General features: G+C 40.2%; 8 protein-coding genes across 10 annotated transcripts; 3 read left to right on the top strand and 5 right to left on the bottom strand.

Annotated features, from left to right (window-relative positions):
- The first annotated feature begins 980 nt into the window (after window positions 1-980).
- Window positions 981-1958, top strand: LOC133847423 (transmembrane protein 17B). Its single transcript, XM_062282452.1, has 2 exons — window positions 981-1509; window positions 1581-1958. The coding sequence occupies exons 1-2, from the start codon at window positions 1396-1398 to the stop codon at window positions 1956-1958; spliced, it is 492 nt and encodes a 163-aa protein (XP_062138436.1). The 5' UTR covers window positions 981-1395.
- Window positions 1950-3636, bottom strand: LOC133847422 (glycolipid transfer protein; the record flags this gene model as incomplete). The annotated part of the gene is made up of 4 exons (XM_062282451.1): window positions 1950-2454; window positions 2514-2771; window positions 3361-3416; window positions 3516-3636. Coding segments are annotated over 4 exons (603 nt in total), but the record flags the coding sequence as incomplete, so codon positions are not given.
- LOC133847419 (uncharacterized) lies at window positions 2640-7601 on the bottom strand. 2 transcript variants are annotated; one of them, XM_062282446.1, is made up of 2 exons: window positions 6028-7601; window positions 2640-2771 (listed from the first exon to the last, which is right to left on the bottom strand). In XM_062282446.1, exon 1 carries the CDS (start codon window positions 7514-7516, stop codon window positions 6032-6034), a length of 1485 nt encoding a protein of 494 aa, XP_062138430.1. In that variant the 5' UTR covers window positions 7517-7601; the 3' UTR covers window positions 2640-2771; window positions 6028-6031. The 2 variants fall into 2 exon arrangements, with proteins under 2 accessions (XP_062138430.1, XP_062138429.1); XM_062282445.1 differs by lacking the exon at window positions 2640-2771 and adding an exon at window positions 3630-3774 and having other exon boundaries at window positions 6028-7600.
- Window positions 7602-8021: 420 nt separating this feature from the next.
- On the bottom strand, window positions 8022-9810 carry LOC133847420 (putative inositol monophosphatase 3). Of its 2 annotated transcripts, none has more exons than XM_062282448.1 (3): window positions 9645-9810; window positions 8856-9536; window positions 8022-8796 (listed from the first exon to the last, which is right to left on the bottom strand). In XM_062282448.1, exons 2-3 carry the CDS (start codon window positions 9400-9402, stop codon window positions 8255-8257), a joined length of 1089 nt encoding a protein of 362 aa, XP_062138432.1. In that variant the 5' UTR covers window positions 9403-9536; window positions 9645-9810; the 3' UTR covers window positions 8022-8254. The 2 variants fall into 2 exon arrangements, with proteins under 2 accessions (XP_062138432.1, XP_062138433.1); XM_062282449.1 differs by having other exon boundaries at window positions 8856-9533.
- Window positions 9811-10112: 302 nt separating this feature from the next.
- Window positions 10113-10740, top strand: LOC133847421 (uncharacterized). The gene has a single exon (XM_062282450.1). The coding sequence runs from the start codon at window positions 10180-10182 to the stop codon at window positions 10582-10584; it is 405 nt and encodes a 134-aa protein (XP_062138434.1). The 5' UTR covers window positions 10113-10179; the 3' UTR covers window positions 10585-10740.
- A 4855-nt stretch (window positions 10741-15595) lies between these two features.
- On the top strand, window positions 15596-16422 carry LOC133849315 (histidine-rich glycoprotein). Its single transcript, XM_062285307.1, has one exon. The coding sequence runs from the start codon at window positions 15754-15756 to the stop codon at window positions 16291-16293; it is 540 nt and encodes a 179-aa protein (XP_062141291.1). The 5' UTR covers window positions 15596-15753; the 3' UTR covers window positions 16294-16422.
- Window positions 16423-16860: 438 nt separating this feature from the next.
- On the bottom strand, window positions 16861-17781 carry LOC133849316 (uncharacterized). The gene is made up of 2 exons (XM_062285308.1): window positions 17264-17781; window positions 16861-17206 (listed from the first exon to the last, which is right to left on the bottom strand). The coding sequence occupies exons 1-2, from the start codon at window positions 17391-17393 to the stop codon at window positions 16956-16958; spliced, it is 381 nt and encodes a 126-aa protein (XP_062141292.1). The 5' UTR covers window positions 17394-17781; the 3' UTR covers window positions 16861-16955.
- A 1325-nt stretch (window positions 17782-19106) lies between these two features.
- On the bottom strand, window positions 19107-20772 carry LOC133848912 (skin secretory protein xP2). Its single transcript, XM_062284655.1, has one exon. The coding sequence runs from the start codon at window positions 20679-20681 to the stop codon at window positions 19419-19421; it is 1263 nt and encodes a 420-aa protein (XP_062140639.1). The 5' UTR covers window positions 20682-20772; the 3' UTR covers window positions 19107-19418.
- Window positions 20773-24294: the final 3522 nt, after the last annotated feature.

The following is a 24294-nucleotide window of genomic DNA, read 5'->3' as shown; positions in this document are numbered from 1 at the left end:
CCTGAATTTGTCTGTAGTTGTTGTTGTTTTTGATATTGTTGTTGTTGTTGTAGTTGATGCAGTTGTTGTTGTAGTTGTTGTAGTTGATGCAGTTGTTGTTGTTGTTAGCCATTCGAAGTCACCAGGAACGACAAAAAGTAGCAAGTCAGCACGTGAAATACCAGGCGAACATAAATCAACAGCAAGTAGAAATGCTAAAATCACTTGCTTACTGAGTGGCGACAACTTTGAAATTGAATTATTTGTAGCATACTTTAAGGGTGCACAAAATGTAGTGCTTTCATAGAAACCCATAGATGGCGCTATTCAAGAATTTTTTGTAAATCTGCTTACTTCTGATTTATGTTCGCCTGGTATTTCACTTGCTGAATTGACACTTTTTGGTCGGTCCTGGTGGCTTCGAATGGCTAGCAACAACAACAACTAGTATCAACCACTACAACAACAAGAACTGCATCAACCACTACAACAACAAGAACAACAACAACAATTACAGCTAAATTCAGGAGTTGAAAAGCTTAGAACTCTGTGTGAGAACTCTCATGCTGCATTGTGTAATTAAGTCACCGTCTAGATGGCTACTTGCTGCCTTAGCCAAAGCATGGAAATTTCTAGCTTCAATAACCTGCCTTTAAATGGCCAAATAAACGGTTTTTATATTATTTAATTATACATAAATAATAGAAAAATTAATAATTATTATTATTAAATTCTTAACAGCAGAACTCTGGTCTAAAAATCATATTACTTACCTTTTAACTGTCCCAATAGAAGTGACTAAGCATTTTTTTAAATTGTTGAATTATTTATTAATATTTTTAATCTATAATATATAGGATAAGGTTTAATTATTGTTATTATTTATAACTAGCATACAGAATCAGTATGATTTTTTTTGTTGAATGAAATATTAACAAAAGAATTAGTAGAGAACCTTAAACTTATAATCAAGATTATGTATAGTCAATCTACATCATCATTATTGAAGAGAGTAATGAAAATGCAATGCACTACGAAAATTCTTATATGAAATTCAAAATCAGCCGATTATTGCTCAGGGATAATGTCAGTTGCCATGCTAACTTAACATTCGGCTGGTATGTGAACTGTTAAAAGGACGTTGTTGGCTAACAGTTGTCAGGACGCGGCAGTTATGAATGAAACATGCAGCAATTAAAGTGGTTGCTACTAGCAACCATAACGTAAACAACAATGCGATAAAGTTGGAGTAAAAGAACAGCAACTTGTCGGCGAGTTCAGTGTACTTTACACCGCGACGATGGAAACAATCAACGAAGGCAACAGCAACAACAGCTACAATTACAGTTTGGCTTGTGAGTATTGGCAATTATGAATAAATGATGCAGCTAATTGGCCTTATGCTTTCATATTTGCATGCGAATAGTGACGCCGCAACGGTCCAATTTGGTGCTGCAAATGCTGCTGCAGATCAATGGCCATGTCTCCATCGTGTGGGCTTGCAGCTATCTGCTGCACATGATCGTCTGTGTGAGTGCAACAGCAATCGACCTCTTCTCTCTTTCTCTTTCGCTTATTCTTCCTTCTCTTCTCTCGCTTAGGTGGATGTGCTGTGGAACTACAAGGGATTGGCCATGCTGGTGGCCTTTGTGCTGGCCACGGGTGCCGAATCGTTGCGTCTCTATGCCGGCTACTCGATCAATCTCTGCACCGGCGTCACAACGATGTGGCTCCTATTGACACTGACGCCTTGCGTGCTGTTGCCCACGTTGCTCTATTTGCGCCTGGTTGCTGTTTGCGCCGTCACCTGGCTGCAAATGCTCTCGAATCTGCAGTTTCTGTTGATCACGCTCGAAGCTCTGGTGGCCATCATTCATCATGCTTTGTCCTCGGCCGCCGCCAGCGAAGTGGAGGGGAAGAGGAGTGGGAAGGGAAAGGAAACCGAATTGAAAACAGAAACAGAGACAACGTTGCAGTGAGCTTGGCAAAGTTTATCTTTTAAATAATCAAATTAATAAAAAAACAAATAGAACACTAACAGTCGAGGATGCTCGACTGCGAGATACTCGCTACCCAAGAGAATTCAGTGTGTCCAAAGCAACTCAATTGACTGAATTTTTGAAATAAAGCGTGCTAATCTTATTACTTTGGTTTCTTTTACGAATCGCGGTTACTAAAATATTCTCAAACGGACACACACGACAGACAGACAGATTACTTCACTACACTATCACACATACTATGGGCAGCGAGTATTGGGAATAGGAAGTTAAACTAAGGCAGGCTAAGCAGGCAGGCAAAATGAAATCACACTTTGCGGCTATCGTCCAAATTGTGCGACTTGAGTAACGCATCGATCCTGTCGAGCTGCGCCCGCATTGTGGGCAAATAATTTGTTAGCACCTCGATGTTCTCCTGCTGCGCGTCTCCCTGGCCCAGCAGTTGACTGCGCGTCGGCACCCAGCTATAAATGATCTGTAAAAGTAAACGCAGTTAATTAGAGTCACACATCAAATTGGAAATGTGAAGCTCACCTTGATGGTGCTCTGTACTATGAAACCATGGTAGGGTTTCAGTGTGCGCTCGTAGGCATCCTGCAGATGCTGTTTCAGTGCCTCTGAGCTCTGGGCATCGTTGTAGATGTTCTCGAAGAACGTGCAGATGAGCTGGAGGCCACGCTTCAGCCAGAGCAACGCATTCGCCGCAAAGTCATCCACATTCACATTCAGCACTATCATATCCTCCAGATACTGATATTTCAGCACATCTGTGCCGTAGACTTTTGTCAGTTTCTGCAAGTATTTTGATTAGGTTATTAGGTGATAATCGTGGAAATCAAAGGAAATAGAGTTAAGAACAGGAAAATAAAATAGAGTTAAGTTATCTTTGGAGTAATATTTAAGAACAGGAAATTTAAATAGAGTTAAGTTATCTTTTGGAGTACCAAGACTTAAGGTTTAATAAGCAAAGCAATGATAAAGGAAATCGCAAAAATAAGAAATAAACTAATTACTACAATAACTAATAAAAGTGGTGGAAATAAATTTATGAAGTCGCTTAATAATACCCAAGCAAATTAATTAAGACTATAATAGAAGAAATGAGAAATGTCACTTATTAATTAAGAAAAAAAAAGAAAATAATAAGCGCAAGTGCAAAACAAACGAATAAATAAATGAATTTGGGAAATTTCCAAATAATAAACAAATGAATTAAGATGATTAAGATGAAGATTAAAAGAAATGAGAAATGCAACTTACAAATTAATTAATAAAAGCAAAGTGAGCGCAGTCACAAATAAAAGTGCAAAGCAAAGAAATGAAATTACTAAATAATAAACAAGAGAATTAATGAAGTCACTAAACAAGAAATACAACTTACGTTTATATTGCCATTCATGTCGCTGATGACGGGCGTAAAGAGTTTGCCAAAGGTCTCTGCGTGTGTGTGAGAGTACGGACGGAGTTAATGATTATTAGTACGCCGATAGATAGACAAAATGCGCATCGATCGATGTTATCGATCACTTGGCTTACCGATGACAGTTACGATTTCCTTGGCCGCATTTAAAAACGTTTGTGTTTCGATTTTGTCCGTCGCCTCGGGAAATCCCTTCAAAGTCTTGAATTGTATTCGCGCATTTGCCATCTTTTCCGATTATACTTTATATATATATTTATAGATATATAAATTATTTATGCAGTTACTTAAATTTCTATTTATTTGTTGTTAAGTGTTGTTGTTACTGTTGACGTCGCTGTTCGCTTTGCTGACTGCCGCTGCTCCAGTTGAAGTCTGAAACAGAAGTGAGCGAACAGTTGAGTTTGAGTTTGGTCAATGATATGGCACTGGTTTTTGTACGATTTTTCTATTTCTTTACGTTTTCCCGAATACCAAAATTCGCGACTATTTCGATGATTTGTTGTTGCCAGCAGTGCCAGTGTCGATTTATCTTATCAGCACCTCCGTCAAAAAAAAATATTAATAAAGCATTTTGTATTTGTTGCTTGTGATTGTTTTGTTGTCGTTCATATCAAAGCATTTCCATTATCGAACCCCGAGAGTATTGAGAGTAGACAACACAAAATAATAATATTAATGCCAACAAAAACTTTAACTATAGCGAAAAAAACAAACACACAAATCGAGCAAATACGGAAAGTATCTGAAATACAAGTTTCTCAGGCAACGGCAACGCGACTTTGCACAGTGGTTAAAAATAGACGCAAACGTCCGGAAGACAGCACTTCACTCTCCGCTTATCGTTGTCTCATATTTCACTTTGAAATTGATTTCTTGCTTACATTTGTATGCTGAGTCTCAGAATTAACTTATCGAGTAACTCAAGTGGCCAAAATGATGATGAAAGACTCTTTTGGAATCGCTCCTTAAACTGAATATTTGAATAATTGCGTGGAATACAAAATAATTCAATAGCCGTATTGAGCTTTAAGCTTCTTGCTGCTTGAGCTTTTTGAAGGGACAAAGGACAAAGCATAACTATGAATGAATCATGATATTAATGCATTTTCTTTTATAAATTATTCACCCCAATTGATGCACAAAGTAGCTACCTAAACAGCAAAATACAGTGCTGTTCAACTCGACGAAATATTCTTAAACTAATAATTTTTTTTATTAATATTATTCCAAAGTTGTCCTGTACTATAGATTAACATTTTAATCTTCAAATATAATAAATAAATAAATAATCCTATTATATTTTTTGTTATCAGCCCGATCTGCACTTATTCAAAAACCTTTAAGCACTATCACACTTGCTCCACTGTGCAGCAATGCTGACAACGCAATGGGGCTTAACCCATTTGACATAGCCGACGATCGATGAGGCCGCCAGCCCACTGAGAGAGAGGGAGAGAGAAAGAGTGAGAGATCTTAAGAGCTCTCCCGCATTCTCTCAGAGATCGCCACGCTGCGGTTTAGAAACAGCAAACAGAAACTAAACCAGTCTCAATTTACTCAACACGTTTAGGGTCTCTTACCTCACACAGTGAGTGTATTTGAATGTACTCATACACATATTCGTTGAGTGTTTGCGTATTTTAATCGAAACTCAGTTGGACACTTCGAGTATTCGATAAGCAAATCACACATTTGTTTGTTCAACAACATGAATCATTGAGTGCTCGAACGCGTAATGCCAATCGCTGGTACTCCACAGATATGTCACTGAATGACTCACGCAATTAACCTCTGTTACCTGGACGATCATTTATTGGACTATTGAGGAAGGGCAGGCTACATACCGTATAACACCGTACCAATTGACTCGTTTATCTTTATAGCATACCTTGCAACAAGGGGAATTCGTGTGCTCTGATCAAAAACACTCATCACCCAAATTACTTTATGGTATACATCAAACATTTACGTTGATTCCTAATCTGAATTAGAAAAAATCACGTTTGCAATCGTTTATGGTACTAGCGTAGTAAATTAATTTTGCCTAAAGAGTCTCTCGTCTACCCGTATAAAAAACGCAGATAAATTTCGTTTTAAAATACGATCGGAATTACCAAAGTTGTCATTAATTATCAGCAAATTAACTCTGGAATTTGCTCAATCGAAAAAGTAAAAATCATTGCAGTTCTTAAGAGGCTGAAGTTAGTTTTGGTAATTGGATTTAAAGTTATGTTTGAGTATAGACTGCTCAAGATCGACGCTGTGTGAGTATTGAATGTGAAGTGACAGCTCGAGACCCTTACCAGAATCAAATATGAAATTAAGATGATGGCAAAAGGTAAAATATAAGCTAAAGCGTGTGTTAAGACTGCACCAGACCCTGGGTGAATTAGAAGTGAGGTATGGGTTTAGATTGCTCGAGACCCTGTCTAAGTATTGAATATGTAGTGAAGAATGGGTTTAGCACCAGAAAGGCACGGATGCACGAGAAAGGCACGGATCGCACATGAGTAAAATATAAACTAAGGCGTGCGTTTAGACTGCACAAGACCCTTTCTTAGCAACGAATATGAAATGCGACATTTAAGCTGCACCATTAGTTAGTTAATCAAGCTGTACGCTTACCCGCTTAATCCTGAACGGGATCACACGCCAGTCGCTTGGTGTCGCCCTCAATGGTCAGTACGAAGACGTAGTGGGAGCGTTGTGTGGCCAGCAGATGCCATAAGGCATCCGGCAGACGAAAGCGTAGTGTGGCTGGTTGTGCGGGGAATTCCTCGTAGTGGGCGACAAGACTGTTCAGATTGCAACGCAGTTCGACGAGACGCAACGCAATGTTGGACACAATCTCCGAGCTGTCGGGCAGCAGTTGAATGTGCGCGTTGTGGAGTTGAGCCTTGAGATCGGGGCACAGCCAACGATGCTGGGCAAGAATAACGGCACAATTGCGTGAGAAGTAGAAGCAATCGTTGCGACGCTGGCTGTGATAATTATCCAGAAATTTATTGCCTGCAGGTTGTTTCAGTTTCAGCTGTGTGAAACGAGGGCGCGACGATGTGGAAGCGGATGCGGCGGCAGCTGATGTTGTGACAATGCGTTGCGGTAGATGCTCCGTCAGCTGATCGACGGTGAGCACACGATTCAGATAGTCGAAGCCATGGCCCATGACACCCTCCTGGGTGTGGCCGAGATCAAAGCAATGCCCCAACTCGTGGCACACAGCACCCAAGGTGCTGGCATAAACGCCGCCGTAGCTGCGACGATAGTTGCTCTCGTCCGGCTGACTGGCGACATCCACGCGCCGGCTGCTGCGTATGCAGTCGCCAATTTGGTTAAAGTGCCGTGGCCAAGCGTAGAAATGACCTGTGCCAAATAGCGCCAGACCACCGCCACCCAATGCAGCGTGTGCCTGGAGATGCCGGCGTATGTTCGCGTATGAATAATCGCCGCTAGCCGCGACAGCGGCGCCGTCGTAGCGCGTACAACTGATGAAGGCGACAAACTTGAGGTGTAGCTGCTGGCCCCAGTCGTCGCTGGAGAGGATTTCGCTGGCAAAGCGTTGCCACAGCTCGTCCTCAACGCAGTCGCGTGCAGTTGCGCAGCTGAGCTGCGAGCGAAAGACGCAACAGGCGCCGTTGAGGGTGAAGGTGCGATTCCCGAAGCCGGCGGCGCTTAATTTGTGCGCATAGATGCACTGCACCAGGCGCAGGTTCAGATCGATGCAGGCACAGAGATCCTCCACACACTGTTCGTTCTCGTCCTCGCAGAGCAGCAGCAGCGGCTGCACGCGATATGTGCTACGTCGTGGCTGATACCTGAACTGCACTCGCCGCTGGGCGTTGCAGCAGCAGAGGTGTAGTTCACACTCAGCTGCAGTATCAGATTCGCCCAAATCGAACAATAACTTGAATTCACCGGCTGTCGTCAGCTGTGTTAATTGCTCCTGTTCTTGCTGGCGCAGCGTGAGCGTCGCTTTCAACTGTTTGGCACTTGTGCAGCTTGGCTGCAGGTGTCCCTTGACCAGCAGCAGACTGTGCTCCACTTGATCGGCGTCTTGCAGAGGCTCCACTTCAATTTTATGCTCGCGCTTGCAGTCGTTGATGCAGCTGCTCATTGCTGCCGCACCACAACACAACACACAGACAGCAAGCAATCCGCATCGATGCGTGAACAGCTGATTGGCAACAATGACAGACTTTTGTGATGGTCAATCGGTAAACAGCTGTTGCGGTCCCAGAGTTGCACAGTTGTCAAGCACTTTAATCGATAAATTTGTAGTAACAATTGCGCCATCTCTTTTTTTAAATTTGTTTACATTTGTATACATGTCAATTAAATAAATATACTACTACTTTCAGCAGTTAAATCATCAACCTGAATATAAATTGTATTTTTACAAATAAACAGATAGCAATAATAAATATTTAACTTACTTCTTAAGCTATACAGCAATATTATTATTATATTTCCAAGTTTATTTAGGCAATTTCTAGTTTACACACTTGATACTTCAAATTATGCATGTTTCCCCCATTTTAAATGGGCGTAAAAGTTGTTTTTTTTTTGTTTTTGTGAATTGGGAGCAAGCTTATTACTAAACTCAATTTGAATAAATAATATAAAAAAAATAATTATGTAATTTTATTCAGTTGGACGCGAGTCTTCTTGGGGTTCATGACCCGTCGAAGTTGAGACGAATCGACATGAAAAACAGGTTTTTGTTTCGCTACTTTACACTTATGCCTAAGCTGAGGACGTTCCACGTGCACACAGCATCTGCTGTCAGAGATTCTCGATTCCCGATTCCAGAGAGTGTATATGTGGTAGTAAGGGGATAGTTAGGACTCCTTCACTACCTCAGCTTGCCATTGTGTTGAGCACGATATTTGGACACACGCTCCATGTAATCGCCGTGATGTGTGAGACTGGCCAAGAGACCGTCCTTATTCACAGGCGACTCATTGGGTCCGTAGTTGATCGATTCATCGTTCAGCGTGGTCATGGCGCCGCCCAGAGCACGCAGTATTGCGTCGCCAGCGCAAATGTCCCACTTCTTAATGATGGACGTGTGCAGGTAAGCTGTGGCATTGTTGGCGACCACTTGCAGCACTTTATAGCCAGCGCCGGCGGCTGTCAGGATGTTAACGTTCTGCCCAAAGACAGCACGCGTCACATCCTGGGCGGCGGCAGTGTGCGATCTGGAGATGGTGATGATGGGATCGCTGCCTTTACCAGCACGCGGTAGCTTGTGCAATTCGGCCAGATACTCCGACGTGCTATGGCCCACCCACGCCCAAGCCGTGTGTCCACTGAAGGGATTATGGATGACGCCAATGACTGGCTGGCCAGCAACAGCCACACACACCATTGTGGTCACATATTCATAGAGTTCCTCTGCAAAAAAGAGAGTGAGCTGTAATGCAACTGCTCTGTGCAATCATGTCAATGTCTACCTGTAAACTCCTTGGTGGCATCCAGTGGATCCACCCAGACAGTGACGTCTTGGGCCGTCACAGCCACGTCGGGCACAATGGCCGTTTCGTGCAGCACTGTGGGATCCAAGTCGAAGCTGTGCGCATCTTGACAATGCTCCTTATCCTCTTCCGAGAAGATATGCACCCGTGGAAAGATTCGTTTCAGGCCCTGCTTCATCACACAATGCGATCTCCCATCGGCATCAGTGAAAGGATCATTGACGCCCTCGGCTGTTTTGCCCTTGCTGCGCTCCTTCAGCTGACGGCTGTTGGCTACATCGACTATCTCGAGACCACCGCGTTGTGCCGCTTGAATGGCGGCAATCAGCATTTTACGTAGATTCACTTTGTTGTCGCTGCGGAGCATGCCATAGATGGATGGTCGCTCCTCCTGATGGAAGTTGAGAAAGTAGACGAGCACAATGGTCAGCAGTATGGCTGTGATGGTGGCTGGCACACGATTGATGCGTATGGTGCGTCCGTTCATGATTTCTTTGCGATCTCTGAGTTCTTTCATGGGGATCATTAATGAGGTAAAGTTGTCGCTGCGTTGTCTCTTTCAGCACTGGCAGCCGGTCTCATTTACATGTGCGACGTGGGTTGTGCCACTTGCCGCGAAGCCGCAGGCTATGCCAGATCACCACTCCACAGCTGTTGCTGCTGGTTTTGCCCCGATAAACAAAATGAATAAATCAACATAGAAGCAAAGAACAACAAGTTGTGTGTTAGGCGGCGTTAGGTAAATAAGAACAAAAGCGTCTCACACACCAGTTGTGGCCCAAAATGAACGGTGACGGTAGAATTTAAGACGCTTAGAGAATCGCGTCAAGTGCACGTCGCACTTCGCTTCACCCACTTGTTTGGTCTGCTGCTCAAAACAAACCAATTGATAGGTTGTTGGGCAAACAAAAAAAGTTCCTCTGGCTGCCGATATACGTCAACAAAGACTGTGGTGGTGGAACGATAGATCTATCGCTAAATGAATGTAATCGAATTCATAACTACGATTTAAATCAAATCGTTTTTTTTTGCGTAAAATCATTTAAATAAAAATAAAATCTACATGGTTTTTTATTTTTTATAATATTTGATTTTTTTTCAATAGTAGGTTTCATTATTGTTGCTTCGAAAAGCCCTACATTGCAAAAATGTATTATTTGGTCATCAAAATGACTGGCAGGGCTACCGCGCGCTTTGAAAAAAGCGTTTCGTCTAGGTGGCAGCCCAGTATTATAACTGTTTCTAGGCCGCGCACAATTTCTGGTGGGAAACCAAAAGACAACGAAAACGAAAAAAGGAAATCATGCTAAAACGCAATTTACAAAGCATCCAACTGACTTTGGCCGATCTGGAGGAATATGAGAATGTGCGTCGTCGCAATAAGACCAAGGCCGCCATTGAAGCCGGTCGCTGCTCATCGGTGACTGTGACCGCCACCGAAACAGCACCATCTACGACTAGCGACTCAACATCAGAAACTGGCATCACCCAGGAACAACGTCCGGAGCGCTCCAACGTGCCCGGATGGACAACGGCCACCATTGCGGACAGCAACACCAATTCGGGATCCACCGAGGACGATACCAGTGTGCAAGCTGTCGTTGATGATAATGACACCATCGCTGAGCTAAGCGACGACGGTTGGGTGGACATTGACGAGGAAGATGAAGAGGAGGAATTGGAGGGCGCCGTTGGAGGCGAAATTTAATGGAGACAACGTCAAGCACAGGACAAGACATACACACAGCAAAGCAATTGCTGCACTCATTAAATTTTAACACATTTTTGTCACTATATCACTTTCAATCATTACTAATTCATATTACACTATTCAAATGTAGCTAACAAAATAAATGTAAACAAGATTTATAATTGATGCGTACATAATGTATATATGGTGGACATATGTATGTTTTTATAGAAAAAAACGAGATCCTGAAACGTCGTTTAGCTGAGCTTTCGATAACATTGCGAAAGCTTTCGCATGTGCAATGCAAAGCACTGATGAAAGCTATCGTGTTGTGACCACGGTTGCCACTTTTGGTACAAATATACCAAAACTGGTACATTTTTTATGCGTTGGTACATTGGATCACTTTTTTTATTTTGGTACATTTTCAATATGCCTGGTTTATAATTTAAATTTTTCATAAAATTTTATGTTCACACATATTATTTTAACAAATGGCTCTGTTCCACCAGACACAAATTTTGTATCAGTTAGAAATTGAACCATGTAGTCATGGTCAGTGGAAAATATCGCATACAGTCGATTTGCAACGTATTGTGTCAATTGAGAAAATATGTATGCGCCAATCTAAGGTCTATCACTACGTAAACAGTTATATATTGTGAATCACAATTTGTGAAATACAAAAAATCTTTCGTGAAAAAATTTGTGGTACATTTTTGCTAAAATAGGTACATTTTTTTAAAATTTTGGTACAACAAATTTTTTTGGAATGGCAACCGTGGTTGTGATGGCGGCGCTTCAATTTGAATACCAAAAGCTGTTGACGCAGCCAAAAGCAAATAGAAATGAAAACGGGAGAAAAATAACAGCCGCCAAATCCTCAGGTGGCCGTTGCGCAAATGCCACGGTCACTGCAGCATTGTCAGTTGCCGAGTGCGCCTGCCTGTCTGTCCGAATACGAAATTATGCACAATTTGTATTTTACTTATTATTGAGTTCGAGTATTTTTAAAACTAAAAAACTTGTGCATAATTGAATAGTATAAATTATGTACTTTACATATATGGTACTTAATTTCTTTGCAATTGCAATTTAAAAATGTAGAAAAAGAGTTGCACAACAAGACTGTATACATAGTATAGTTTATTTTATACGCAATATATTTAGTAGTTTGTGACAAACTTATGACTCTGACCCTGACTGTGAGCACACAGACACACATGGAACATATACCATCAGTTGTGCTGCAGACAGCCCTCAACAGGTGCGATATCCATCTCAACACTCTCTAACAAGCTTACACACACATGAAAAAAGACGGATAGTGGCAGAGGAGCGGAGAGGAGAGAGACCGGCTTACATTACTAATGCGGCACAATGAACAAGTGCATGTTAAATAGAAAGCAGCAACAATGCAAACGACCCCAGTGACCTGTGTGGTCCAGCATCATCATTGTCTTCTCGCTCGCTCACTTGTTCCCTTACTCACTCACTCACCCACACAAGTGCAAAGTATACCAAATATAGCATTCGGTATATTATAGTATTTTTGTAGTATATATATATGTATGTATGTATATATATATACTACAATAATCTCCCACTACTTTGTTTTTATTCAAAATTGCATTTGATTCCTCAATAAAAACTTATTAATTATATTTCAGTAATAGAAAAAGCTTAGTGATTTTTTTTTACATTTATTTTTTTTTAATGATCTTTTATATGATTAAATAAATGTTTTATTTATTCTTCAAATATTTTGGCTACAGTTGAATTTTACTCTTGTTTATACTGCTTGTATATTTTTAATATTTAACAGTAATTGTTTAATGACATTTTACATTTTTCTTATGTTTTGTTTTAAAAAAATAACTTTAATATTATAAATATTAGTTCTAATATTTATAAAATGATTATTCTTAATATTTATACATTAAGTTCATTCTTAATAGATTTCAATATTTATTTTAAATAATCAAATACATTTTGTTGATTATTGTCGTTGTTGTTATTTGATTAATTTAAATTTAGTAATTTTAAATAATAAGTATTTAATATTTTATTTAATTCATTGTAGATACTGCAAGCATTTGCACAATTGTAATATCATATACCCCGCCTGCTTTCTTTGCTTACAGGGTAGATGAAAAGAAACACAAAAAAAAGACAAAAAAAAAAATAAATATTTGCGTTAGGAAATGCTGCCGACAAAATGCGAATTAATAACAAACGTGTCCGTTGGAGTTGTTGTTGTTGTTGTTTTCGTTGTAGTTGAGGCTGTTGTGGTTGCTGTGGGAGTACGCGCAGCAATCACTTACAACAACAGCAGCAGCAGTAGTAATAAGCAGTAGCAACAACAACATCAGCTTATTACATTGGTAATTTGTGTGGTGTGCCCCACTGCCCCGCTTGACTTGCGCCTATTATGCTTATGGTTGTTGCTGTTGTTGTAGTTGCTACTGACACGCTAACAGTAGCAGCAGCAACAGCAACAGCAACAACAACAGCAACAACAACAGCGACAGGCAACGGTGTGTGCTTGCAGCTGAAATTTTGTGGCTGGCAATGTGTCAAAAATTGTGATGAATAAAAGTGTAAGCTAATTGTTATACGTGTTCGAAAACGAATACGAGTTCGAGTACTCATACATGTATGTATGTATATTCACGACTCAGTGAATGTATTTAGGCAATACAATTGCAATTTCTTACTGTACAAATAACTCGAGTTTAACGTGCATTTACTCACTTGAGAAATACTCGAAGGCAGCTCACTTTGTGAAATGCATTCGGCGAGTATTCTAATTTCTGTGTTGTTTACACAATTTAAATATTTAGTCAATATATCTAGTAATTTTCCGAATACTTCAAATGAAATATATATTCATTAAATGTATTTTCTAATTAATATTAAATTATTTTTTAATCAAATTTATTTATAAAATGCTCTACATTAATTTCATTTTTTAAAACTATTTTCAATACTTCATTATTTTCTGATGAATTCTGCCAAATTTAATTGCTAATTATAAATTATCCCATTATGATTTGTATTCAAAGCTGCGCTCAAAAAAATGATTCACATATGATAGATACATATCTGAATGTTTGTTTGGCATGCAAACAAAAGTGATAAATTAACTGACTCATGGAAACATTTAACAATTCGATGATATGAATTTTTGTACATTAAAATGAGATTTAAGATTCTAAATGTGTAAAGACGGGTAAAGAATGAAATATATGAAAAGATACCTCTCTTTACATTTAATAATTAGATAAATATAAATGTTCGATTGCATTCCTTAATATAATTAATTATATTATAATATGGCAGACGTATAACTGCCAAATAAAATATCGAGTAATTATTATTGAGAAATGATTTTCTGTACATTTTTCAATTTTTAAATGAGGTAATGAGAAAGTGATTAATAGAATTTCTGAATGTTATATTTACTTACCAAAAAAAATTATCAAAAGATTTCTTAACGTTTTTCAATTTTTGAATTTTACTATCGATATATAAGATATCGAGTGATTACTAGTCCAACTTTGATTGCTTAACGTTTCCGAATATGAATATAATAATTGTTTATTCATCTACCAAAATAAGATAAAGAATTATTGTTAGCCGAATACATTTCATTATAATTTTTAAATTTTTAAGTGAGTGTTTAATCCAATTTCCAATTTCTGAATATTGTTTATACCAGAATATGGTATCAAGTGATTATTAATCTAACGTTGATTTGTTGAAATTATGAAATTTATATGTAAATTGGATAAAGAAAAAGTGATATATAACTTTTGCGAATATCAAAATAATGTTTGTTTATTAAGTGATTATTAGCCTAACATACATACTTAACATTTGTCTTTATCACAATTGTCGTGACAATTTAAACGCATATTTCGAGTTTGCAATAGCAAATTGTTGTCACACAGATACAGATACAGATACGGATACATATATATATGACTAATTGAACGAGTGTACTCTTTGCTACACACATGTGATATTTGCGTTGTTGCGGTTACTTCTGCAATATCGCAGTCAGTTGCTTGGCATTGGTGATGAGTCGCATCCGTGAACAACAGCAACTACGAGTATCAACTCGGTTATAGCTGTATAGTAATTGTGGTTGTATAGTATGTGCATCAGTGTTGTGTCGCTCTGCTGGCTAACGCATTTAATTGCCCCGCACCGAGAGTGGTTGCCACAGCTTGGCTGCACAGTTGCACAATCGAAGCGAATGCAGGTTGCTTTCAACTCGACATTCTTCGAGCAACCCTCGTCGCTGTCTTTTTTATTTAATTTTGTTATTTCTACTTTTTTTTTTTCGTGGGCTATTCTACACTTGTTGGCCATCGTTTCCGTTTTGTTGATCAACGCAATTAGTTGCCACTTGGCGTCTGTGTGCGAGCTGCTTCGTACGAGGAACAAAAGAAGCGAGCGAGGCGCGGAACGCGGGGGTGACGAAGAAGGTTGGAGGTTGAGGCGGTTGCTTCCGCGTCGTAGCATCGCCTTGACAAGATCGAACAGCGGAGTCGTAATGAAAGACGTTATGGTTATGCAAGGCGTAATCATTTCGCCTGGCATAGAACTGGGGCCGCTGCCACAACAAAATATTACGTATACGCACCTTGCAACAGCTGCTGCGGTGGCGGTGGCGATGGCGGGCGCCTCTTATAATTGCGGCTATTCAATGGTCAGCCAGCTAGCCAGACAGACAGCCAGCCATCCAGCTAGTCAGCTGAAGTGGCTTTGGCCTGGCTCAATCGTCCGCGCTGGCGTATACGTAATCTGCACAATAAGTGCACAAAATTATCAGCTGCAGCCGTCGTCGTCGTCGTCGTCGTCACCGTTGATGTTGTCGGCAGATGTCCATTGCAACATGGATGGGCAAAGCCGAGCCGAGCCACAAGCTAAGCCAAGCCAAACAAAAGCGCAGCTCAAAAATGTTGCTGCTGCTATTGCTTTTGTTGTTGTTGTTGTTTCTGCTGCTGTTGCGGCTGGAAAATGCAGGAAAATGTGTGCCAAAAGCCAGCGTATAAATGCCACAGCACTTGCCGAAAAGAAAATAGTCGACTTGCACCATTTCGCCGCGTCGGTAGCCAAAAGTAGCAACTGCTTCGCACAAACTCAACTCCACACTTCACACCTGAAGATCGCAACGAAATGTTCAGCTGGCGCTTCAAACTGATCCTGCTGCTCGCCCAGGCGCTATTCGCCCAAGCGGGCTATATTGGTGGCATTCCAGCCGCTGGACTGCTGGGCAACTATGCCGGCGCCTTGAGCGCTGGCGAGGCATTGTCCAAACTGGATTTCAGCGATAGCGATGCGCATGCCGATCATGAGCACTTGGGCGCCTTGGCCGAACAGCTGAGCGAACACAGTTTTCCAGCGGATTATGGCAGCAGCGATGCCGGCGAGGAATACGCTGAGGCTAGCGAACATCACGAGCATCACTATGAGCCAGAGATTGAGGAGCATCATCATCATCACGATGAACAACCGGTGCCGGGCATTGATCATGGCAAGGGCGCCTTCAGCTATAGCACACTGTATGAGTTCAAGGATCGCGAGGAGCATGAGAAGCAGCAGCTGGAGCATCAGCTCGAGGAGCAGCATGTGGAGCAACAGCTTGAGCTGGAGCATCAGATTCATGTGTTCGACAACCATCATCATGATCATCATCAAGAGCTCGATCTGCACTAAAGACTGTGATAGTCGTATCTTTGTTCTTCGTCCCGCCCTCATGTCTCATAGCTAATATTGATTTTTTTTTTTTTGTGTTTTTTTACCCATCACATTTAACTATATATTATGTCCTTTCAATAAATCACATAAGTTTATCATATAAACAATTGAATGACATTACTCAGCTCAACAAATTGTTGAGTTATCAAAGCAAGCTGGAATTTTGGCTGCCTCTCAATTCAACGAATGAAGTTTTCTCAAATCTAAAAAACAAATTTCGAAACGGACGCCATGGATCAAACTTATCCTATCCAAAATGGCAAGCGGCAATATTTCGATGATTCTGCTTTGGAGCCACCAAGAAAGACAAAGAAGCTAGAGGACATTCCACCAAATGCTGCGTATATTGAACGTTTGAAAGCATATCGCAAGAAATTTCCAACAGCTAAGCGTTAATATGGATTTTTATTTAAGAAGAGTAACAAATTTTAATTTTCTACTTTCCAAACACTTAAATTTTCTATAGTTGCTCTAAATTTTTAATTGCAAAATACAAAAAAAAATGTGAAATAAGAAAAATACACTTCTTCAACTTTCAAGTATAGTTAGCGAATAAAAGCATAAAAAAATATACATATGTACTATATAAAACAGAAAAGCTTCGGTCAGCTCAATCCTTCCTAGCGTCCATGAGACTTGACGTAATGCGTTGTCTGCTGCCGCTCAAAGTCCAGATTGTCGCTGACTTTGTGCCTCGGTTCATGTCGCAATGGCAAGCCAGGAATGTGATGCCAGTTGGGCAAGTTGCTGGCAGTGCTGACGGTGTTGACGGTGCTGGGACCCTCGTGTGTCTGCAGCAGCAGCAGCTGCGTCTGCTCATCGGGCACTAGCTGGAGCACAGCTGAGCTGATCTGTATCCAGGGACCGTAATCTAAGCAAGAAGAAGTCACTTTTGTTAAGAACTCTCTAGTATATTCAGTATACGTACCGTTGGCCGCACGTTTGCCCTCAGCGTGCTGCAATTCCAGCTGTTGATGTTGTGGTGACACCGCTTTGCCAGCAGCAACTGACATTGGTAGCAGTACAAGCAATATTAAGTAGCCGCCACGTATGCGCATTGTGTAGTAGAATCAACTGATGTTGCACTCAATATTGTGTGTTATTTATATGCCCAAATTTGGCCGGATGTGGCACGTCTTGGCTGAACGACCAACGGGGGCCGACAACGTTGACATCGAAGTACTCGTTGCGCTCAACTGCCTGGGAATTCGAGATAAGAACATAAATGCAGCCAGACAACAGATATGGGAAGGCTAATTGATTGACTTTCGATTAGAGCAAAGTGTTCGTGAAATTAAAAGTATTTTCGTATTTTAAAATAATCTTAAGAGTAGTAAAAGAGCAGTTGTCATATAGATTTAGTTGTGTTTTAAAATTTATATTTTGCTGTGAAATATTCCGTTTACAATTTGCATTTAATTAATTCCACAACGTATTCAAAGCTCAGCATTATCATAAAATACTATGTTGAATAAATAAGTTTGGACGAAAATAAAAGTAAACTCTCAATTTGATATTGATTTTATTTTTTTTGGGTTTTTTTACCCATCACATTTAACTACATATATATAATATAATATAACGTTTTTTCAATAAATCACATAAGTTTATCATATAAACAATTGAATGACATTACTCAGCTCAACAAATTGTTAAGTTATCAAAGCAAGCTGGAATTTTGGCTGCCTCTCAATTCAACGAATGAAGTTTTCTCAAATCTAAAAACAAATTTAAGATAGAAATGGACGCCATGGATCAAACTTATCCTAACCATAATGGCAAGCAGCCATATTGCGATGATTCTGCTTTGGAGCCACCGAGAAAGAGAAAGAAGCTAGAGGACATTCCACCAAATGCTGCGTATATTGAACGTTTGAAAGCATATCGCAAGGAATTTCCAAAAGTTAAGCGTTAATATGGATTTAGGAAGCGTATCAAATTTTAATTGTTGCGTTTATTTCATTTTGAAATGGAAAAATTCTCTATTTTCCAAACACTTCAATGTTCTATAATAGTTGCTCTAAATTTTTGATTGCAAAATACAAAAAAGATGTGAAACAAGAAAAATACACTTCAACTTCTTACTAAGTATAGTTAGCGAATAAAAACATAAAATAATATATATATGTATATGTATATAATATACCAAATATAGCCTTTGGTACATTTTAGTATTGCGGTAGATTAATTTAGTTTATCTCAAAAATAATTCCGCACTGTTTTGATTATATTCAAAATGGTTGGAAGGTATCTCACAGTCGAGCACACTCGACTGTAGCTTACTGATTTGTTTTTTGCAATTTATTTTCGCTTCGTGAGTGCTTATCATCTGAGTGTCATCTCTAGTTAGTGGTGAATATGTGACTAGATTTTTTTTTAAAACACAAAATGATTCTCTAAATGGCACTAGACTCATTCTCACAAAGCCAAACCACAGCGGAGGCGACAGCGACAGCGACAACGGCGATTTCAAGTTGGTATCGCAGATTCGTTAGCATCGCGATTTGATCACAGTTAGCAACTAGGTGATAAGTGATCGATGTGTGCTGCTGTGTGCGTAGAACACAATGAACTCAGACCATGGCCTAATGCCAAATATTCAGAAAAATCAACAAGAAACCGAAAAAAAATAATTCCCCCAAAATATTTTTGAGGAGACAAACGGCAGCGATTGAAGTTCTCGATTATGTAACCCTCGCCCCGAAAAGAAGGTCAAAATAATTTGAAAGTCCAGTAAATTAAAAAAAAAAAAACGATTAGCATTTGTGTTTGATTTCAGTTTATTTTTTATTTTTTGCGGTATTTACACAGCGACAGAGACAGTAAGAAGAGAAAAAAAAAACAGTTTTAGGATTAAGTACAATAGTCGTTGATGTATTTTTTTTTTTAAGAACTAGACACACAAAAAAAACAAAAAAAAAGTACAGTAGCTGAGTAAGTTTTTTAGATTAGATATGATCGTAGATCGTAGATCGTAAGTAGGTAACAATATCGTATCGACTGTGGTCGAATTATTTTCATTTTTTGGGGCAGCGTTTTGTGGTTAGAATGCGACTGGCCAATGTCCAAGAAGATGAAGACATTTAGCAGCCGGCAGCGAGTTTCTCCCAGATGCCGCCGCTCTTCCAGCCAGAGCCGCCGTTGCCCCAGCTTGAGCCACCGTTGCCCCAGCTTGAGCCGCCGTTGTTCCAGCCACCATTGTTGTTCCAGCCACCAGAGCCGGCGTTGTTCCAACCGCTGCTCGACGACGCAGTCGAGTAGGAGTTGACCACAGGCGCTGGTGCACCATAGACTGGACTGGGGACACGGCTGTTGTTGTCGCCGCTGTTGTCGTCATCGACGATCACCTTGATGGTCTTCACAAACTGCTGTTGTGGCTGTGACTGGGGTGCGGGCACCGAGTAGCTAATAGGCTGTGGCGCGGGCACAGAGTAAGTAACGGGAGCGGGCACTTGAACTGGAACTGGAACTGGAGCTGGAAGGGGAGCGGGCTGCACACGCACCACAGGCTGTGGCGCTGGCACGGAGTAGGTCACTGGTGCTGGAGCGGGAACGGGAACGGGAACGGGTGCGGGAGCCACACGCACCACAGGCTGGGGAGCGGGCACAGAGTAGGTGACTGGAGCAGGCGCTGGGGCGGACACGGTGTAGCTGACGGGTGCAGGAGCGGGTGCCGGAGCGGAGTAGGTGATGGGAGCTGGTGCAGGCACGGAGACCGACACTGGCACGGCAACTGGAGCGGGAGCGGGAGCTGGGGCGGTGTAGGTGACGGCGGGCACGGGCACAGCCTGGGCAACAGCCGAGGTCTGGACAACTGGAGCCGAGGCCACGGAGCTGGCATAGCTGCCGGAGCTGGCGTAGCTGTTGCCACCGCTGTAGCTGCCAGAGTAGCCACCAGAGTAGCCACCGTTGTAGCCACCAGAGTAGCCACCGTTGTAGCCACCGGTGTAGCCGCTGGAGCGAGCATAGCTGGGCTGTTGCTCGACCACCTTGATGACCTTGATGACCTGCTCACCACCGCCATAACCACCACCATAACCACCGCCATAACCACCGCCATAGCTGCCGCCGTAGCTGCCACCATTGCTGTATCCGCTGTTGTAGACTGGACGGCTCTGTTGTGTGTAGTATCCCTGGCCATAGCCGCCGCTGTAGGCGCCGCTGCCGTAGCCACCGCTGTAGCTGCTGCCACCGCTGCTGCTGCCACCGCCGCTGGTGCCAAAGCCGCTGCCACCGCCAATGCCACCGCCAAGGGCCTTAAGCAAGGCAATCTTGGCACCCAGCAAAGCCTGGGCGGGCGCACTGAGCGCCAGAAGGGCAACAACAATACAGACAAACAGCTTCATCTTGCTCGCTCTCTATCTCTCTCTCTGTCTCTCTCTTAGTCTCTGTGGGTGTGTGGTGCCTGGACTGGGCAAAACTCAACTGATGTTCCCCAATGGCGATACGCACAAATTTATAGGCCAACTGAGCTGTGAGCTCAGTCTGAGTGTGTGTGTGCGAGTGTGCGTGTGTGTGTGTAGTTCTAATAATACACATCTTCAGCTTGACACTGGACCCAACGTCGCCGTCGACAGCAACAGCAGCAGCAGCAGCAGCAGCAACCGCAACAGCAGCGACACTTTGAAGCTCGTCAAGCTGTTTGCTTAATTCATAAATAGTTACTTATGGGCCACACCGAAATGCCAAAAACTAAGGCGCGTCCCCAGCTACACATCCAGCAATCTGTCCAACCAACCATCAGTCTGTCCATCTGTCCATCTATCTGTGTGTTTATCTAGCTATCCATCTATACAGACAGCATTTTGGCATATCTCTCTCCCTCCCTCCGTCTGTCAACTCAACTACTTAACCATAAACTGAGATATTTTCTCACCTCTCTCGGGGCAAATAAACCCGCCGTCTGCCATCCGCCGCCAAAACGATTCGCAAGAAGCGCAGGTAATTCCCAAATTACCGCTACACTCTAAGAAATTGGGGTCGCTGCAAAAATAAACCAACAAATCAAATCCATTATTTGCTTTTACACCAAAAAGAAAACATTCAATGACCAACAGCTTTTCTATCTTTTTATTTGATTAAGAAAAGGTTTGAATAAAAAGACTAAACAGGCTTCGTGATCAAGCAACATTATAATAAAACTTAAAAAGTATACATAACAAATAAACTACTGAAAAAAGTAACAATAAAATAATCAACATTTCTTTGAAGACACAAATAAAATAAGAATAATTTATTTTAAATATAAGAATAAGAAAAAAATTAAACTAAAACATATGAAAAACATAATATTGTATTTAATTCAGAGATATACATATTTCCCTACTTTTGTATATTAGAATAAAAATTTTCTTAAATTTGTGTAAATTAGTAAGTCACAAATATTTAATAATGATTTAATGTTGCTCGTAATCTATACTTAAATTTTTTCACACAGAAAGAAAAAATGTGCGAAATTTAAAAATAATATCTTGAATCAAGATTATTTGATGTCAAAATTGTACGAAGACGGTTTTTTCTTCCAGAATTCTGAATTGCTCAATATTCATAATCTTGTTTCAAGAATTGAATAATCTCAAAAATTGAAAAAGAAGGAAAAAACTTAAAAGATTTTTAACCAAGATTTGCAATCTTCTTTTCAATATAGAATAAAATATTCTTGAAGCAAAATTTTAATCTTAAAATAAGATGCTGGCATAATAACTTAAATTTAAGATTTTTTCAACCTAAAAATCGTATTTCAAGATTTCTTTATTAAATCGAAAAAATTGTAAATCTAGAACTAAAATCGACTTTTCAATCTAAATTATTCTCTCTCTGTGTGGATACTTTATTTTACAGCAATTAATACAAATTTTCTGCAAATTTGTATTTCCAAATAATGAATTAACTTGACCTTCGATTTATTTGCAAGCAATAATTTTACAGTGTAGCGACTATGAAGCAGTTAAAATTGGTCACATTAAATTAAATGTTACAGCGTTTAGTCAATAAAACAATAAAATCTGAATTTCTGCATCCATGAATGTTTATTGTAATAAAAAAAAGCAATAAATATGATAATAAAAGTTTCGCACTTGCTGGTATTTCCCTTAACTGCTTTTGCTTTTGGCACAGTGTACGCGTGTTTGGGTGCTGTTGTTTATACTATATATGTTCATTATATAGCTATAGCCGGCGCATATGCATATTGAGGAACTCAGTAGAGTCGCAGACTGAGATACTCGTATCGTCATTCATTCAGTCAAGATCTTGTGCATGGCTACACGTAGCTACTGCCAATGACTTTGGCTTTGGCTTTGGTTTTAGCTTTGGATATTTGGTTGTGCCATGTTTATGCCTAATGCCTGTGGATGGTAATGGAAATGGGGGAATATCTGTCGATGTGCTAACCGCGAGCGAGCACAAATGCTGTACAAATAAATTCCAAGTCAACTCAAGTTAAGACAAATCGAGTCGAGTCGGGTCGAGTCAAGTTGAGTAGCGTTTAAAACTAGTCCCACGTCCGCATCATAAAGGGCGCGTTCCGTCTATTCATTGTGTTCCACTATGCTGAAAATTACAAATGCTCTGATGATCGGTTGTTTTTTCTTCAATTTTTAGCTAGAACGTGTATGCAAATTGGACCAAAAGATTATATTACAACACATGCCGGCATAATACTCGTATATTCATAATTTTTACGATCTGTAGCAAACAGCGACTGGTTTCATTTTGCGATCCACAAAAGGTTTGACTAGCCAAAAGTTAGCCTATTTTCAATTTATAGGCTTTGTATATGAGGAATATTAATAAGCTACTTAGAATATGATTTAAAGTGGATGATATTAGCTACAGCTTAGCGTAAGCGAAATTCTAAAATGTATCTTAAAGTTATGTGAAAAACAGCAAAATAGGGTGGAAAAATATTATAACTTAGTATATGTAACAGGCGGAAGAAAACACCTTCGACTCCATAAAGTATATATATTTTTGATCAGCGTCAATAGTCATGGCCGTCTGGCTGTCCGTATGAACACCAAAGTCTTATAAGAGATAGGGATGTAATTTGTTTTCAACAGCACTCGATATGTTTGCACGCAGATCAAGTTCGTTTCAAATTTATTCAACAGCCACTCGCAAATCAGAAAACAAATTAAATAAACATAATTTTGAAGCTTTAAAGTTTTTATTAAGATATACTTTTGTGTGACAAAAAACGGCCAAATCAATCGGGTACTTTGGCTGACAATCTGCAATATGTTGTACACCATATTATATTTATAATGTAGTACTTTTTTGGTATACCAATAATTGGCTTCAGTATATGTTAATATTTTGCCACACTGAAGTGCTTTTATTCAAATTGGGTAGTGCATATCTCACAGTCGAGCACACTCGACTGTAGTTTTCTCAATAATAAGTAATAACAATTGTAATATAAGTAATTGTAATGTTGTCTACTGTAAATTTAATTGTTGGGAATTGCATAAATATTAATTTTTAGTTAAAATATACACTCCATGTTTAGTACCATAATGTATAGAACAATTATGTTGCTTCTTTTAACAACTTTTCAAAAAGAAAAAGAAGAAATGTATGTAAATTGTATTATATATTAATGTCATGCTGTTGAACTTTTCAAAAATACACTGGCAAAAATGTATCTTAGCTTGCTAATGTTGATACTATTTGGTTCAGTTGGCATTATTTGGACGCATTTGCCACATATTTGTTGAAATGATGCTTTCTGAGGCAGCGCCTGTCATTGGCTGAGTTGGTTGGGCAAATATGAAATCACAACTAATTTACACATTTCCAGATTTCAGGTTTTCAAATCTCTGTGACTGTGGCAGTCAATTTGTAGCCAACTTGCGTACTGTAGTACAACATTCTTTCTTGGGCCACCTTTTTTAGGTTTTTTTTTTTAGGTTTTTTTAGTTCGGTTGAAGGGGCTTTTGGTTATGCCATTTTGGCACC

The sequence above is a fragment of the Drosophila sulfurigaster genome, chromosome X (genome assembly GCF_023558435.1).
Source record: "Drosophila sulfurigaster albostrigata strain 15112-1811.04 chromosome X, ASM2355843v2, whole genome shotgun sequence".
NCBI lineage: Eukaryota > Metazoa > Arthropoda > Insecta > Diptera > Drosophilidae > Drosophila > Drosophila sulfurigaster.
This window is presented reverse-complemented; position numbering and strand designations above follow the sequence as displayed.

Excerpts from the sequence above, each read along its gene's own strand:
- LOC133847423 (XM_062282452.1), top strand. The coding sequence starts at position 1,396 with ATGCGAATAGTGACGCCGCAACGGTCCAATTTGGTGCTGCAAATGCTG. Across the intron at positions 1,510-1,580 it reads TGCTGCACATGATCGTCTGT|GTGGATGTGCTGTGGAACTA; the intron begins GTGAGTGCAACA and ends TCTCTCGCTTAG.
- LOC133847419 (XM_062282446.1), bottom strand. The coding sequence starts at position 7,516 with ATGAGCAGCTGCATCAACGACTGCAAGCGCGAGCATAAAATTGAAGTG.
- LOC133847420 (XM_062282448.1), bottom strand. The coding sequence starts at position 9,402 with ATGATCCCCATGAAAGAACTCAGAGATCGCAAAGAAATCATGAACGGA. Across the intron at positions 8,797-8,855 it reads TGCCACCAAGGAGTTTACAG|AGGAACTCTATGAATATGTG; the intron begins GTAGACATTGAC and ends TCTTTTTTGCAG.
- LOC133847421 (XM_062282450.1), top strand. The coding sequence starts at position 10,180 with ATGCTAAAACGCAATTTACAAAGCATCCAACTGACTTTGGCCGATCTG.
- LOC133849315 (XM_062285307.1), top strand. The coding sequence starts at position 15,754 with ATGTTCAGCTGGCGCTTCAAACTGATCCTGCTGCTCGCCCAGGCGCTA.
- LOC133849316 (XM_062285308.1), bottom strand. The coding sequence starts at position 17,393 with ATGCGCATACGTGGCGGCTACTTAATATTGCTTGTACTGCTACCAATG. Across the intron at positions 17,207-17,263 it reads GGGCAAACGTGCGGCCAACG|ATTACGGTCCCTGGATACAG; the intron begins GTACGTATACTG and ends CTTCTTGCTTAG.
- LOC133848912 (XM_062284655.1), bottom strand. The coding sequence starts at position 20,681 with ATGAAGCTGTTTGTCTGTATTGTTGTTGCCCTTCTGGCGCTCAGTGCG.